General features: G+C 43.1%; 1 protein-coding gene across 13 annotated transcripts in view; it reads left to right on the top strand.

The window, feature by feature from the left end:
* ppfia1 (PTPRF interacting protein alpha 1) overlaps nt 1–16,870 on the top strand; it is a 48,521-nt gene that overhangs the window by 25,371 nt on the left and 6,280 nt on the right. For 4 of the 13 annotated variants that reach the window (XM_046031995.1, XM_046031992.1, XM_046031994.1 and 1 more), the window contains exons 10-28: nt 2,119–2,202; nt 2,294–2,425; nt 2,608–2,670; nt 3,070–3,149; nt 3,238–3,388; nt 3,956–4,179; nt 4,316–4,547; nt 7,682–7,711; nt 9,372–9,496; nt 9,579–9,751; nt 9,867–9,960; nt 10,448–10,459; nt 11,551–11,632; nt 11,730–11,930; nt 12,313–12,375; nt 13,347–13,373; nt 15,370–15,545; nt 15,845–15,942; nt 16,070–16,245. In XM_046031995.1, the coding sequence (XP_045887951.1) occupies nt 2,119–2,202; nt 2,294–2,425; nt 2,608–2,670; nt 3,070–3,149; nt 3,238–3,388; nt 3,956–4,179; nt 4,316–4,547; nt 7,682–7,711; nt 9,372–9,496; nt 9,579–9,751; nt 9,867–9,960; nt 10,448–10,459; nt 11,551–11,632; nt 11,730–11,930; nt 12,313–12,375; nt 13,347–13,373; nt 15,370–15,545; nt 15,845–15,942; nt 16,070–16,245 (2,223 nt within the window). The remainder of the gene's footprint in view (nt 1–2,118; nt 2,203–2,293; nt 2,426–2,607; nt 2,671–3,069; nt 3,150–3,237; nt 3,389–3,955; nt 4,180–4,315; nt 4,548–7,681; nt 7,712–9,371; nt 9,497–9,578; nt 9,752–9,866; nt 9,961–10,447; nt 10,460–11,550; nt 11,633–11,729; nt 11,931–12,312; nt 12,376–13,346; nt 13,374–15,369; nt 15,546–15,844; nt 15,943–16,069; nt 16,246–16,870) is intronic. The other 9 variants (XM_046031997.1, XM_046031998.1, XM_046032004.1 and 6 more) reach the window with 7 other exon arrangements.

The following is a 16,870-nucleotide window of genomic DNA, read 5'->3' as shown; positions in this document are numbered from 1 at the left end:
CGTTACAGACATTCCATACTAATTAATACTTTCCCACTCAGTCTCGTATCCCATCTAAACAACTTCCTCCATGCATTTTTAATGATTGTGACTCATTTCCTCTTTGGTTAGAGCTTAAGCCGTATAGTTGCTCTATAGAACATGGCAGTTAGACAGACATGGGTGGAAATGGAAAGAAATGCCTCTGTATGTTTAATATTGCCTCTGTGCAGTTTCAGGACATCAACATTGTATTATTCCTGCTCTAACACATAGGGCTGTAACACTCACAACTTATATCCCACTTAAAACTGACTTCACCTCGGTACATTCTTCCACACTTGCCAGTGTTGCAGGGAAGAAATGTGCATTCAGAATAATCAAACATGGAGGAGAGTGAAGCTTACTCAGAAATGGGTAATGCTGAACAGCAGGAATCAGACCATGCAAGCAAAAACAAGGAGCTCATATCTCAGAGCGAAATCTGTTGAATGGACGAGCCACACAACACTATCCAGCAGTTTCAGTCACGATTTGTGTGTCAGGTAACGTTTCCCACAGACATTCAGCTTCCTTTCTAGTTCACCAAGACATGCTGTTGTTGTGATGTTAGCTATAGCAGCAGGAGAGTTGTGAGCATCGCTGTCTGGAGCTGCTGCGCTGGTTCTGGGACCGTATCCCTTCACGTTAGCTTTGCATCAACAAGTTGCGACAGATTGCTAACCCACAACCTAGCTAACATTAGTTACATTACTTGCTGTGTCGTTGTTCACTCTATATCATGGTATTTGTCCTGGTGTTGGATTTCTCCAAAATCACATTCCCCACCTTTTATGAAGCAGATAAATATCCTGAGGACCGATGGTATTTCATTGAATTAGCAAAACATTGTATGTAACTATTTCAGGATATGTATTGTTATTTGGATATGAACAGAACTGTATTGTGATATGGGATTTTCGTCACATCGCACAGCCCTACTAACACAATATGTCGTCTGTCTGTCTACCTGTTCTGTCTTGCTGAATCTACAGCATCTGTCCATTTTCTTCCTCCAGCCACTCTGTTTAATTGTGCTCAAGTTCACATTAAAAGTGTACCCTCTTTTTCATTTCGTTCTTTCTTTCTGTCATGCTCTGTTCTTGTGTGCTCTTCATGCTGCCCGTAACCACCTCCTTGTCAAACCCCTAGTGTGCTCTGTGTGGCTCGAAAGGCGCTCAGACTCAGAAGAAGGTAGACCAGCTTCACTCACAGAGCTAAACTCCTGGATAACCTCCTGGATACTGGAAAACTTAACCAGGTTCATAAAAACAAATGGCAGTATTTACAGTTCCAGAACTACAGAAGAAAAGAAAAATTTGTGCATGATTTAAAATCACCTAATTTCAATTTTAGTGCCTGGTTAAGTTCAGTGTCAGACTATATCTAAAAATGCTGTTGTGTCGTATTGCGCCTGAAACCTAGACCCTGACATGGCCTTCTCTGTACGCCTGTGTGTATGTGCTTCATGTGCTAGTGAGCTGCGTTGATCAGAACTTCATGAAAGACCATCCTAGTTTGGTGTCTAACACAAACAGGAAGTGCCAGCTGATTTGGGCTCAAAGACTTGTGGGGACCCTGCCCTTTAGAGCCACAAAACACTGGAACAGGCTGTGTCACAGAAACATGTTTACCATCCTATTGGCGCTTACATAATTAAGACTGAGAATATCAGTTATACACTGGTTATATTTGTGTAATTGTAGATGAAATACCGAATTAACTGTTGTTTCATGAGTCAGTAATGGCATAAACAAGCCGGTAGAACTGGGAAGTATTGGCTGCTCAATGTGTTTTAGTTTTTCTTTGGGTTGTGCTGTTTTGCTGTCCTCTCCTGATGCAGCTGGTGCATGATTCTCGAACTCTGGCTGTAAGTTGGTAGATGCTTGCTTCCCAGGCTTTTAATGTTGGTGATCCCATCCTTTTGAAGGACTTGGGCTTTCCAGCCAAAACCTGTGTCCTTCTCCAGGATGGATGACAAACTCCAGGGGGAGATCAAAGTCTAGCACTTCTCATTAGCTCTGAGAGGATTGAATATACTGAGGCTTGGATATCTTTGTACAGAAAAGCTTAAAAAAAAGTATTGTCCCCCAATTTTAGGCAGAGGAACGCCATGGCAATGTGGAGGAGAGACTGAGGCAGCTGGAGGCCCAGCTGGAGGAGAAGAACCAGGAACTGCTCAGGGTGAGAGATCAGCTGTCTCTACATTAGGCCTACTCCTTGCAGTTTTACTGCCTTTTAAGACAGTCTTAACGTGTGCCTTTTTTTTGTATAGGCACGGCAGCGAGAGAAGATGAACGAGGAGCACAACAAGCGTCTGTCTGAGACAGTGGACAAGCTCCTTTCAGAGTCCAACGAGAGACTCCAGCTTCACCTCAAAGAGAGGATGTCTGCCTTGGAGGACAAGGTGAATATTACATAAAGTCTCTGAGACTAGTCAAGAGGCAGACAAGCTGAAGTAGTCTTTGCCATAAGATTTGTTGTTTCTCCACTGTGTGTCCCGTGACTAGTTGGTAATGACATCACATGTGCATGGTTCTCAGCTCAGTCACCGGTTATTTGCTATGAGCTTATTCCGTCTCTTTCCAGAATGCCCTGATAAGAGAACTGGAGCACACCAAGAAGCTGATTGAGGAGTCTCACCATGAGAAGGTGAGAGATCATTTAAAGTATAAGCTGATTCTTCCCCTTGTAAATGCTCCGTATTTGTATAGCGCCTTTCTAGTCTTTTTTACCACTCAAAGAGCTTTTACACACACATTCATTCACTGAGCCTAAGTGCTCAAACAGAAACTAACATTCACACTGGCGGAACAGCCACCGGGGGCAATTCGGGGTTCAGTATCTTGCCCAAGGACACTTCGACATGCAGCCTGGAGGAGCCTGCTCCACCTCCTGAGCCACAGCCACTTGTATCTGTGTTTTTGGGGAGATATGGGCTCCTTATACATTTTTTAATTACTTTAGATATCTATAAATGGTAACTTTTTCCTTAAGGCGACTGTATCTACACCAAATGATTGCTATGTCTGTAAATGTCCTCTCTTATAGGAGCAGCTCCTGATCCAGATTGAGACTATGAGGGCAGAGAGCGAGCAGGGTAGGAGCAGGAGTAACTCCTTACTACATGGGTGAGTCAGTTCACTGGAAGAGTTCACAGATTCAGCCTCTAACCTCTCAGAGTCTTTCTGATTGTTTTTTAAAAATGTGTTTTTCCAGACGGTCTCAGATGGGCAGCACTCCGGACTTCAGGTATCCAGTGTCTGCTTCCTCAATGATGGACAGTAACTCAGACCATTATGGCAGCGCTCTTGTGCTGAGACGTCCTCAAAAAGGACGGATGGCGGCACTACGGGACGAGCCATCGAAGGTGAGAGCTCCCGGCTCATCTGCTGTCGGCTCACATACTACATATAAAATTTGAGTTCATGGAGCATAAACACAGAATAGCTAATTTTCTAATCAAATGAGAACGTGTGGAATCACGTGTCCAGGTTTGGCACTTCTGACCAGGAAGCTGGCAGGTTTTCATGTGGTCTCTCCCCCTTCTGAAATGATTGAATTTACTAGAAGGGTCATTTGGTTTGGTCTTCTTCGTAACGCATGTTATTTGTATCGTGCCTTTTTCCTTCCTCTACCTGTTTAAGTTCTTTCTGCTGATTTTGATCTTCTTCTCCATTTCTTTCTGTTTGCTTCCACTCTGGACATCAGCGACATGTAAGTCAGTGTGGTGGAGATAACGGTGACAGTTGTCTGTGTGCTGCATTAATGGCAAATACTCATGGATCCTGCTAACTGTCTCTTATCCCTTCTGCCTTTTTATCCTCTCCCTACGATATCCTTTTTCCGCTTTCAACTTCTCTTTGAATACTCGTTATCTTGATCTCTCCCTCCGTTTTCTCTCCATCCCGTTGTGTACCTGTATGGATGAATCCAGGTGCAGACTTTGAATGAGCAGGAGTGGGAGCGCATGCAGCAGGCCAACGTTCTGGCAAATGTGGCCCAGGCGTTTGAGAGCGACATGGATGCTTCAGACCTGGAGGAGGATCGAGAGACTATCTTCAGCTCGGTGGACCTGCTGTCCCCTGGTGGCCAGGCTGACGCACAGACCCTCGCTTTAATGCTGCAGGAGCAGCTGGACGCCATCAATAATGAAATTAGGTACCAGCAGCTACAGAGCTACCAAGACAGGCATCCCAAAACCTGGCCTCTTGTCACTTTTATCTTTTTCAAAATGTCATTCAGTAGTGTGTAAATTTAACTTCACTTTCTCCTTCTGCTTCCTTTATTGTGACAGAATGATCCAAGAGGAGAAGGAGAGCACCGCCATCCGGGCAGAGGAGATTGAGTGCCGGGTGGGCAGCGGCGATAGCCTAGGAGGACGTTTCCGCTCAATGGGCTCCATCCCTCCGTCACTGTGTGCGGGCTCTTCGTTGGGCGGCTCACCCCCAGGCTCTGGCCACTCCACCCCCAGACGCATTCCCCGTAGCCCCAACAGAGAACTGGACCGCATGGGTGTCATGACCTTGGTAACCCTTCCTTTACTTTGATATGTTTCCCGACCAGGCTCATGCATCTGCAGTGAATAGCACATTTAATTCACTAGTATTAACTCATAAGTCGAATAAGTCAGAATTACAGTTTCCTTCATACTAATTTTTACGTTGGTCTTTTGGTTTGTTGTCTTTCTGTAGTTTTGGTCCAAGAGTCTAGTTCCTCCATAAGTGCTTTAACGCTGTTTGCCTTTCCATGTTGATGTTGTGTATTTATGCTGTCTCCTCTCGCCAGTGTGATTAGTGCACTAATATTTTCTGTGTATGTGTGAGAGTATGTAACCGTGTGTACATGTAACTGCCCGCTTCCCATAGCAATATTGCTATGACCCCTACATCATCCAGAGCTCCCTCTCCCAGCAGACCGTAACTTACCTGCCCTATGGTGCAACTGGCTTCAGTCCTCCCCCTCAAGCCTATAGCTATGCACCATACTTTCAGGTACCAGTGGAACTCTCCACAGCTCCCTTCCTTTTCTCCCCAGATGGGTGCAGTCTGCCTCTTCCTCTCTGTTCTGTTTCATCAGTTTACATCTCATAAAACACAAAGGAAGCTGATAAACATTTTTTCCCCCGATGCGTGCTAAACGCTTCACTTTGCTTTAAGAATACTGTGACGATAAATTAATTTGAGCTCTGTGTGAGAGTGGAGTAATACCCCAAGAACAAAACTACAGGTCTTGTGTCAATATTCTCCATACATGTGAGTATTTGGACAATGAGTTGAAAGGGCCACACCTTTCAACTGGGGACCAGAATTCCCTTTTATGGATAATACTAGCAGAACAAAAGCATTGTTGTTTTGGTTTAGAAACTAGAGAGTACACACCAGCTCACCGGTGTACCTCTGGTCCTCCCGTCATGCACACAGGACTGCCTTTCTTTGTGAATCGCTTTGGTTTTGGCCACAGGTCTGTGCAACAGGCTGCCAGTGCTTTTGTGTCTCATAGGGGTTACTGGACAGTCACTGTGCTGTATTTACAACATTAGCCACCCAACTAATTGTCAAGCTAATTTTACTTTTACTTTTTTAATGTTGCAAAAAAGAAAATGGGATCTAGGTGCGTTCTTATCAGCTGGTTTGGAGAGAATAAACCAGACTACAGCAAGTGTATTTACGTCAGTAATTGACGTTACATTACTGTAATAAATAAGGAGGATGTGTTGCAAACCAGAAACAGAACCAGTCGCGTGGCAGTGTTTCCCACAGAATTAAGGTGGGTGGGCCTCGGACCCTCTCGGGGGAAAATCTTGTGCATTTTAAAGTAAAATGCACAAGATTTACCGTAGTTACCTTAAAAGTAAAGTGGCTGTCAAGAGTCAGATGCCAAAGTGTGCGAGCTTACAGCAGCGGGGAGATGTTAGAGGTCTTTATGTAACATTTTCGATTCATTTTGAAACTATGGGGGAACAAATTAGACTGTGGCGGGCCGCCATGGTCTCGTTAATTAATGGGAGACACTGCGTGGACCTGAGGACCATTGATCTGAGAAAAATGGAGAGGTCCTTTTTTGCGAAATAAAGGTTTTTCAGATTTTGCCATTTCTATCATCCTAACGCGATTCTTCAAAATGTGCATAACAAAACGTTGATGGAAACACTGCTATTTATTGTACTTCAGCTTACAGAGCCTTGTTTCTCATACGCCGGTTACCCTTGTGAAATATCTCTATTGCTGTTGGTCAGGGTGCTAGGCTTGGCTTGCACTCTTTTCAGCCTCTCCACGGCAGACGCACTTCTTTAAACACAGTTGGGTTTCAAAATTTTGGTTCGGGGGAACTGTAATGCCGTTGGTTTTCCTGTTAACAGCGGAGCTTGTATTACTTATATTACTCATCAGTCAGTCCTTCCAGGAGTTTGCGATCTTACGATTGCAAGAAATGATCAGTCCTTGCAAGATTTCTGGGAGGTTTAGGTGTCCTATTTGTTGTTGTTGATGAAAATGAAGTCATCGTGCATTGGATTGATTGCAGAGCAGTTACTGTCTAATTCAAATGTTGCAGTACTGTTGCAGTGAAAAGCTGGCATACTGTTCTGCTGAGAGTGAGGGATTTAAACAGTTCATGAAGTTTATTAAACTAGGGCTGTAACACATTACAGACATGGAAGGATTGCTGCTTTTATTTTGTCAGCCGTGTCCGCCTTAACATAGTTCTGTTTTTAATCTTGCTATGATAAACCTTCACATCTGTTATGAAGCATCAGGGAAACTAATTTCTAAATAAGAAGACACTAGAAGAAAAGGAACATTTTAGGTGATTAAATACATTTTCTGCTCACCGCCTCAATTTTCTCTTCCTGTTTCCCTTTTATAGCTCACTAATCTCTTCCTTGCCCTGGCCTCACTTTGTCAGTTGACGAAAGGAAATGAGTGATTAGGTATTTTCCTCCTGGGGGCAAGAGAAACTCCCATAGATATGTGGCACGCTGATGGTTTATTTGCTCTGCTAATGCCAGGCCTGTGAGGAATGCAGCGAGGGAAAATCCTCCCCCTTTTTTAGGTGCACAGTGGAAAATATGACTAGAACAGCTCTGGTTCATAAATTCAGGTGTCGTGCTGCCCTTGGCTAAGTGAAAACTACCACATAAAGCAAAACCACCCAGATAACTTTCAATCTAACTTGCTCATAGCGTTGTGTGAGACTTCAACACCCATGTTAATCAGCAGTAACCTGCCAGCTGCTTCTCTACCTACTTGGTCAATTATTCAAATAGATTTCATCAAGTGTTTGGTTCCACTTAAAGTGTAAAACTCTGCACTTCTCTAATATCCTCTAATATTCCTTTATTTTCCTTTAGCTAGGCTGCACCTATCCTACCGTCCTTACCCCGCCTTCAGCAGGGTTGTTTTGCAGTGTCTCCTGACTGGGTGCAGTGGTGTTCCTGCAGACTTTTATTTTCCCAAGAACTGCATGTTTTTTCTGCACTATTAAAGTAACACTTAACTCTGGGTCTCCTCAGTGAGGGTTGTGTGTGCCAGTATACATCGGTAAATGTATATCTTGTTGTGATTTGCTGCTCTTGTGTTTGTGCGTGGCTTGGTTCCAACGCTGGTCTGTTTTGCGTCTGACTAACTGCTTTTCTCCTTTCTCCTTTTTTGCCATGCTTCAGCCTAGTGACCTGCGCAAGCACCGCAGGAAGGTAAACTAGAGACCAGCTGTACTGGGCTCTGTCGGCTACTTGTCTATTATCCTCACTCCCTCATCTCCCATCTCTAGCCCCCTCACGTGCAAACCACAATGTTAAACTTTGGTTTCTCTATTCCATCCTGCAAAAATACATCCAGGACCAATTGATGCTTATGCGTACAGTCGTAAAAATTCCATTCATGAACATTTGAAGGTGAAAATTTATTTTTTACCCCTTTCTTGAACTGTTGTTATTCTCCGGCTGAAACGATTAACAGATTAATTGCAACAATGTTGATAATTAATTATTTAAATAAGTTTTCAAGCTGCAGATTTTTAAATTTGCTGCTTTTCTTTGTCTTGCATCTTAATAATTAAAAGTCTTTCTGGTTTTGGATTGGTTAGTGTTTTAAATTGTGGTGTGCATTTTTCAGTTTTCATTAATAATGAAAATAATTGCTATTTGCACCCCTAAACTAGTCATTATAAAGTTGTCTATCAAAACATGGGATACCAAGCGAGTCTTCCAAAACTACTCTTTGCACAAGAAGTGAGATTGTCTGAAGTGGAAATCAGAGAACTGTAGGTGGAACACAAGTTGAACTGTTATTGTGAAGCAGTATGCCTTGCTGCTTTGGCACCAGGTTGATGTTTTGGAGTTTGTCACCTGTTGCATCCGTGACTTGACATAGTTCTAAAATCATCCTAACAGGATGAGAAGCCAAAATCAGCTCTGTACCAGAACTTAATATTAACAGGACATAATGCTAATTACTAAGGTAAAGAACGATATTGTGAATAATCGCATTACTACCTAGTAGGGCTCACCCCAAATACTCGAAGATTCGATGCTTCTATGGGTGGAGTCACAGTTGACGCTTCGCAGTGAAACAAGGATCATGCCGTTTTGGCGATATGGCGGTGCTCAACGTCTGATTTTACATAGAACTACCAGTTTTCCCCTGATAAGTTAATGTACAGCCTGTTAGAATATACATTTCAACGTTTAATGCTGTAAATAAACATGTTTATAAAGTGCGTGAATAAATCCAAAATTGTAACCCTGAGCCTGGGGCGTCAGTGCGCATGGTGTGTAGGTGTGGCGTGTATGTGTGTAGTGGCTGAAGAGACGGAACCCCGGCTTCACCGGTGTTGTGCCGAGTTGTTCGCACCTCGCGGGACTTTTGGATAATTTATTATCACCGTTGATGAACCACACAAGGAATATTTTATTGTTTTTAAATAGCCGGCTACTTGAAATAGACCCGCGACGTAAAACTCTGTTAAGACCTGTGAATGGCAGGCGAAAGAGAGAGAGAGAGAGAGAGAGAATAAGCCTCGGTTTAGCTTCGGCTCGCTATTGCCGCGCACAAAAACAGTCGACTGTAGGCGGGACTGGACGATTTTGATTAGACTATGTAAATCCTTAATCGTGGACAGCCCTACTATCTAGTGAAATGCAGTATGTATGTAGTGGTCACAGACCTCTTGGAGTGTAGCTGCGTGGTGCATAAATAATGTATAGTGTAAAGTTAATGAACCAGCTTTCTACTTACCAGCTGTGTGTGCAGAGTAAAGGGTGTGCTCTTCATTTCCTTACCTCATGGTCTGTGCGGAGTAAAATCCCGGAGTGATGCATGTCAATAATTTATGTCTCTCCCACTGTTACGCAGTCTGCTCAGGATGACAAGGCCACTATCCAATGTGAGACGTCACCCCCTACCACTCCACGCTCCATGCGCCTAAACAGGGATGCAGGGCATGCTGCAAGCCACGAGGACATTAGAGATATTCGAGGGTAAGACCTGCACCTGAAGAAACTTTGAAATGTTCATTTTACCTCTTTGATCTTTCTTAATCACTTACCTTTGGCCCCGTAGTCTGGCTGGCCTGCAGGACGGCCAAGGTAGTAACCCCAGCAGCAGCAACAGCAGCCAGGACTCCCTCAACAAAGCAGCCAAGAAGAAGAGTATCAAGTCTTCTATTGGACGCCTTTTTGGGAAGAAGGAGAAGGGCCGACCCAGCATTCCCGGCAAGGACTCCCCCAGCCAAGGTCAGACATTAGGAACAGGGTTTTTATTCCGCTCCAGCACATGTTTACCCTATCAGTATGGCTGTGTTCCTGGCCCTGTCAGATCTCTGAGCAGGGTGTTTCTTCATGTTCCTAGCTGGCACTCCTGAGGCAGAGAGCTCTCCTAAGGATGGCCTGGGAATGGGCACCCTGGGTGGCCCTGCAGAGAAGAACAGGAAGCTGCAGAAGAAGTAAGTGTCTTCCTAACAGTCCCTCCCCCCCCTCTCCCTCCCTCAATCCTCTGCTGTCTCCACATTTTATGTAAGCTGAGAAACATGTTTAAAGGTGAAGAGATGCCGCCCTATCATACATGATGCCTATACTGGTACACAGTGTTAATAATGTACAAGTCCCTTTGTGTTATCGTGGGCTTCGTGCTCCTGCTGCAGTCCATGGCTGGCTCAGACGCTCACTTCCCGCCACCTGACTCACACTCACTCCTATCAGCTCATCTCCCTTCGATTCCACACCCAGTCATTTCCATTGCCCTCATCTCCCACACCTATTTTATGTTTTCCCTGTCATTCTTAGTCAAACAGATTGCAAACGCCGTAAATGTTGTTTTGTGTCCATGTAGCTCTTAAATTAGCATCCGTTCATTCTTTCTCTTTGTTTTGTCAACCTCCCTCTTCTTTTTTATTTTTTTTTTTTTCATCATCCCCTTCTCATTCTGTTTAGTCCAAAGACAGGGTAAGTCGGTTCATATTGCTTTTGCTTTGCCTTATCTTCTTCCTCAACAATGAGGTTCCAAACAACTGTCCCTCCGAATGTTTGATGTCATGCTGCTCTTTACCCTGCTTTCCACACTGGAGCTTAACTAACAGCAATGTGTGTGTGCTGATATTTAGTGAGAGAGAGGTTTTCCTGTTGGAGCATGGAGTTATGCACCACAACTACAGGAAAGATAGTTAATGGCAGAATCTGACAAATATTTGCCGTAAATAAAAAAAAAATCATAATTCACTAAAGCACAATTGCAGTGTTGTTACAAATTTATTTAAAGTTGTTGGTTAAGAACAGGCTTTTGGATTTATCTGTTAATCTTTTTATAATGGCAGATCTGATCAAGAGAGAATGGGCTTCTTTAAAGGTGAAATGTGGTACACAACCCCATCTAGTGGCCAAATACGACTGCCTCCTTCATTTGATAGCATCAATAAAGGCTTGCTGCCACACTAGTGAATTGAAACAACTTTCAGAGAAAATGAATCAGAAGCTGCCTTCCAACATCCCCGAAAACCTCCAGGGATTCTCTGCTAAACGGCATTGTTCCTTTATTACAGACTGAGAATGTGCATGAAATGGATGTAGACATGTACAGCTTTCCTGCCTTAAATACTTCCCCTCTATGCATGTAACGCACCTTACAGTTGTAGAGGAACGCATCCAAACCTAAGTCATTTTCTAAGTGGACTCTACTGTCTAATGAAGCACCTCAATCCCGAAGCCCTGGCTATGACTCCCAGAGGCGACTGAGGAGGTTTTGACAAACACTTTTGGTCTGTATAGGCCTGTGTTTTCTTAATACTTTTTAAATGATTAGATTTTGTTCAAGGTTTTTCCAGATGAGCATGTTTGAGTCTTTCTGGGTTTCTGTTTCTTTGTTTTCTCTCAAACTCCTGCTCTCACTGTTTGGAGTATGCATGTCAGTTGATGTCTGGGGTTTGTGTACATGTCTTTTCCAAAGATGGGCTCTGTGGATTTGGGGTGTGTGGCTGTGTATGTGTGTAGGTTTTTGTAGGTATTACGTATTGGCTTTAATGGTATATTTTGTGTTTCAGGCATGAATTACTGGAGGAGGCTCGCAGGCAGGGCCTGCCGTTCGCCCAGTGGGACGGACCAACTGTTGTGGTTTGGCTGGAGGTACGCCACCAAACACCATTCAAACCAGTAACATTTCTGTCAGCATTTATCAAGGTTAACAAATGGCACCGTCTCCCGTCTGCCCCCTTCTGGTCAGCTGTGGGTGGGCATGCCAGCCTGGTACGTGGCTGCATGCCGTGCCAACGTGAAGAGCGGAGCCATTATGTCAGCGCTATCAGACACGGAGATCCAAAGGGAGATTGGCATCAGCAACCCGTTACATCGTCTGAAACTGCGCCTGGCCATCCAGGAAATCATGTCTCTCACCAGCCCTTCGGCCCCGCCGACATCGAGAACGGTACTTTCTTCTGTTGGGTGTGGACTAAAACCCACCTACTCTACAGGGTGTACACTCCCACATGTAGCGCTCCGTCTCAGTCTGTATGAAGGTGGCATTTTGCCCATCCAGAGTATTGATGATGCCTTCTAACTCTCTGTCTGCACATTCTTATCATCTGATTGAGCACGACTTGCATTGCATTAACATTTCAACTGCCTATACACTAAACATGTACTAATGATCAGAACAAAGTAGTTTTGGTTTTCATTCTTTTGCTAACAGTGATAACGGTAATGAACAAACTTTTCTTCTCTTCATCCCGCTCTCTTTCTGTCCTTCATCACTCTTTCCTCTTTACACACTTCTCTCACTTGGGGATTGGGGGGTGTCAAATGATCAGACCACAGGAAACGTTTGGGTCACACATGAAGAAATGGAAAGTTTGGCAGCCACACCTCCCACGGTTAGTCTACCCTGATTGGCTGGGCACTGGTGGCTTCTTGCGTCAGTGGTGACCATTGAGGCTCGTTCCAAGTTGCCTTCAGGACAGCTAAACCTTACTTACTGCATGCATAAATTAATATTTCACACTTAAATGTGGATGATCCGTCTAGTATTTATCTGACTTCGTGCCGTCTCACTGGGCAACTTGAAACAAGGCCGCCTTCTTTCTGCTAGTTTGTCATTTTCTTTCCTCCTCGTTGGTATTGGTAGTTTTCTTGTCTCTTCCCGTTGGTGTGTGTGTTTCTGCTTTAACATTAGTTAGTGTTTTGTGTGTATGTGTGTTAGTACTGGATAGTTACTTTAAAATAAGACACCTACCGCTAAGTTTAAGGCCATTTCTCTTTACATTTTGAACAAGTGGTGCCAGGTATCAAACAATGGCAGACAAACAAGAGAAAATAAGCATGAAGTACTCCACTGTCACTGTAAATATGGCTATTTCTGGAACAGTGCAGTGTACTAGGGTTGGGCAATTTGACGATGTAGTATACATTAGTCTGCTGTCAGATTGTGCCTTACAGTTTGCTTTAGTATCTCTCGGTGTATTATACCATTGTGGGCAAATCAATGAGCATGAGAATAGAAGTATTGAAATCCTTTTATTTGTCCTCTCTTTTTAAACACACAGTTTCTAAATTGATTGTCAATTTTGTTTTGTGAAGTACAAGATATATTGAAAAATAAAATTACATAACAGTAATAATCCATAATAGTGGATTTTATCCATTTTGCCCACTCCCACAGTTTTTCACCATTATTATTTCCTCTTTGATCCCTTAACATGAATTTATCTTGCTTGTTGTTATTTTACTTTGTCTGGCTTGAATGATATTTTCCACATTAAGCTGCTCTAACCCAGCACTGCTGCCTCACTAACCCCTCGCCTTTCTGTTCTTCTCACCATGCTCACTCTAACCATGCTAACACCAGGAGGATGACGAGGGTAGCTGGGCCCAGGTTTGCACACAATCCCCTAAAACCTTCCAAATTTTTACTGTTCTTAACACCATCTTTTAGTCGTTGTTTGTTCTTTTGAAGTATATCAGTTTTCCCTCTGTATTTAATTCCAGGTCACTTTTCACTAATTTACAACAAGCATGTTTGGAGTGATCCATTCAAATTGTGCAGTTTTACCCCTTACATTTGTACACCACAGTATATTATACAGTAATCGCTCAATACAAAGCCCACAGTTCAAAAACCAATTAATGCGCCCTGATCTCAGTTCAAACCTCCCAGGAGTCCATCTTTCTGTATCCCAGTAAGCAAACAGAAAATACTCTGAGCTGACAGGTGGCTGTGTGTGTGACGCTGGTGTCCATCGCCACAATACGCTTACCTTACTACACGTGTGTGTCTATTGTGCATTTTCCTGGGCGCCAAGGCGGCGGACGGCCCGCCGGTTTCACCCACCACCACATTAGCCGCGGGTGGCGGGTGCTACTTTACATACATACATTCCGTATGTGACACTAAAGTTTTGTAGCGTCAGCTTCTGTCAAGATTAAGGCCGCTGTACAACAACAAGTCAAGGTGCAGCGTAACGTGCCACGTTGGTGCTTCGTCTGCAGACCGCTTTCCTCTTGGGTGTCATGTGACCAGAGTGCCTTTGCGATTAGAAAATCTCGTTTTATCACATAGAGATAATATTGCAAATGCAATTAATCGTTCAGCCCTACTAAATACCACGGTGGTGGTGTTTGTTAGTAGTTATAACATAGTCCAAACCAACTGCAGATAACAAGCCCAGAACATGAGGTTTTATGATTTTAAGGGCACCGGAAGTATAGGAACGAAAGGTTAATAATGCATACATAATGACACGAGTCCTGCCTTTCCATTATAGCGCAACCCTAAGAAAATAAAATGAATAAATCCTAATTTTTAAGGATTTTCCCCTTCTAACCCGGGTAATACCACGTACTTTAAAGGGAGATCTTAAAAGTGGCAGGCAGAAAGTCCTCTGCTCCATACTATCTACAGGTGGCCAGAGGCTAAATCAGAAACAAGAAAAGAGGCTGTGAGGTGCTGTAACTTCAGAAAACAGAACATTTTAAGCCCAGATTGTTTTCTTTGCTTTTTATTCGATATAATATAGTATTTTGGTGAACCGTTCTCAACAAGGAACAATTCTCATTGCTGCTTGAACTTGTAGGAGGAGCTCAGTGGTTTCATCTAGTGGTTGTCTAGCTGAAGTGCAGGGGTATCAGAAGGAAACCTGTGGTTGACTGGTTTGTCATCACAGGGTTTTGTCACTAACAGTGCAGCAAGTCAGGTTTCCTGTGTTAAAAAAAACAAAAAAACAACCCCAGATAGCGTTAGTCTACCTTCAGCATGACATGGTATTTGATTCAGTCGTGTCTAATCTACCTGCGGCGTTTAGATTTATACCACAGCTCCACTTATCAAACCACCTTAGTGATCGTGTACTTCCAGTCAAAGTTTTTATTAAGCATTCAAAATAATTCTGGATGAAAACAATATTGTTATTAATTCCACAAAATGCAGAAAACACATAAAAGTAAATTGAGGAATGTTTTCTCTATAGTTTGTGTACTTGAAAATTATTCATTATACATTGAGTTTTCTAATGAAGCATTTGTAGCAGACAGAATACTTTATATTTACTGTAATTGTGTATATTAACATAACACATGACATTAAAATAACCGTTTATGCTAGAACTGTCTAAATATGGACTTATTTGAATAATCTATGCAATGTATCAGCTGATGTTGGATTTTTACAAGCCATGATGAATCCTTTATTGTCATACAGAGAAAGTTAACTGTATTTATGACTAAACAAACGGCGTAAGCTCTTGTAAGAAAGATGACGGGTGTGAATCAAAATATATAAAATATAATTTTCAGTATCCTTGAGTAGTAATTAGTTTCTCATAAATAACACCCTCTCACAGATACTTGCTAAGCCATCTCTTCTCTGACCTCAGACACTGGCGTATGGAGACATGAACCACGAGTGGATTGGTAATGAGTGGCTGCCCAGCCTGGGTTTACCGCAGTACCGTTCCTACTTCATGGAGTCCCTGGTGGACGCCCGCATGCTTGACCACCTCACCAAGAAGGACCTTAGGGGACAGCTCAAAATGGTGGATAGCTTCCACAGGTAAAGCACAACAATTAACGGATAACACTGGTGTTTTTTTATTTTATCTTCTATTATTCCCAATGAACTCCCTGAAGAGACCAAAATCAACAACGAATGTTCCCCACATAGTATTGTCTATGTATCCAAAGCTATAGACCTCCATTGTTGTCTGAACAACACTGTTAAACACAAATACTGCTGCACTGGCGAGTCCTAATGCGAAACACGGAATTTACATCAATGGTACAAGAGTAGACTTTGCTAAGGTGACAACAAGGGGATCCAAATAAACCACTGTCTTTGTGTCTGTACAATAGGAACAGTTTCCAGTGTGGCGTTATGAGTCTGAGGAGGCTCAACTATGACAGGAAGGAGCTGGAGAGGAGAAGGGAAGAGTCTCAGTACGAGAATAAAGGTAACAAACACCCTCCTGATTTACGAGTCCAACTAAATTCCAGAGATTCACCAATACACATTCACCCACTTTAAATGACGCTATAATACACTCAGGCTGGATCTCTGTCACTGTTCTGGCATTTCAGAAGTGCTGGTGTGGAGTAACGAGCGTGTGATCAGCTGGATTCAGGCCATCGGGCTGAAAGAGTACAGTGGCAACCTTTATGAAAGCGGGGTCCATGGAGCGCTGCTCGCCCTCGACGAAACGTTTGATCACAATACCCTGGCCCTACTGCTGCAGATCCCCACGCAGAACACACAGGTACACACAGCTGCTTCACCAACTTAAAGCCTATAGGCCACACCGAATTGAAAATTGTTGACCGAAGCTGAAAGTGAACATAATGGAAAAACTTTCCCGAATACAGTACACAGGTCTTCACATGTTTTCCATTTATTTTGCCAATTTTTTCCATAAATGAAATGGTCAGAATGAGCTTTATCCTCAGTGTTTCCTGCAGGATTTGCAGAGACTATGAAGTAAATTACATGAGTCCGTTTACTTTTAATGGACACATGTAATTAGGGCCCGAGCACGACCGTGCGAGGTCCCTATTGAATCTGCTCGGATTATATTATTTTTTTTTTTTTTTTTTTTTTTTTTTTTTTCTGCAAAGTAGGCCCAAATGACATGGCCTAAACATACTCGAAAACTCACCAAAATTTGCAAACATGTCAGAACCGGTGAAAAATTTCGTATTCTACAAGTTTCGCACATGGGCGTGGCAAAATGACTCGCTAGCGCCACCTTGAAAATTGGAAATGATTAGCCCCTCGTTCACGTTCAACCTACATGTACGAAATTTTCTGGGGACATGTATCGTATCAAGACGCACAAAAAAGCCTCAAGAACCCATAGCCTAAAGTCAACAGGAAGTCGGCCATTT

This window comes from Micropterus dolomieu, linkage group LG20 (assembly GCF_021292245.1).
Source record: "Micropterus dolomieu isolate WLL.071019.BEF.003 ecotype Adirondacks linkage group LG20, ASM2129224v1, whole genome shotgun sequence".
NCBI lineage: Eukaryota > Metazoa > Chordata > Actinopteri > Centrarchiformes > Centrarchidae > Micropterus > Micropterus dolomieu.
This window is presented reverse-complemented; position numbering and strand designations above follow the sequence as displayed.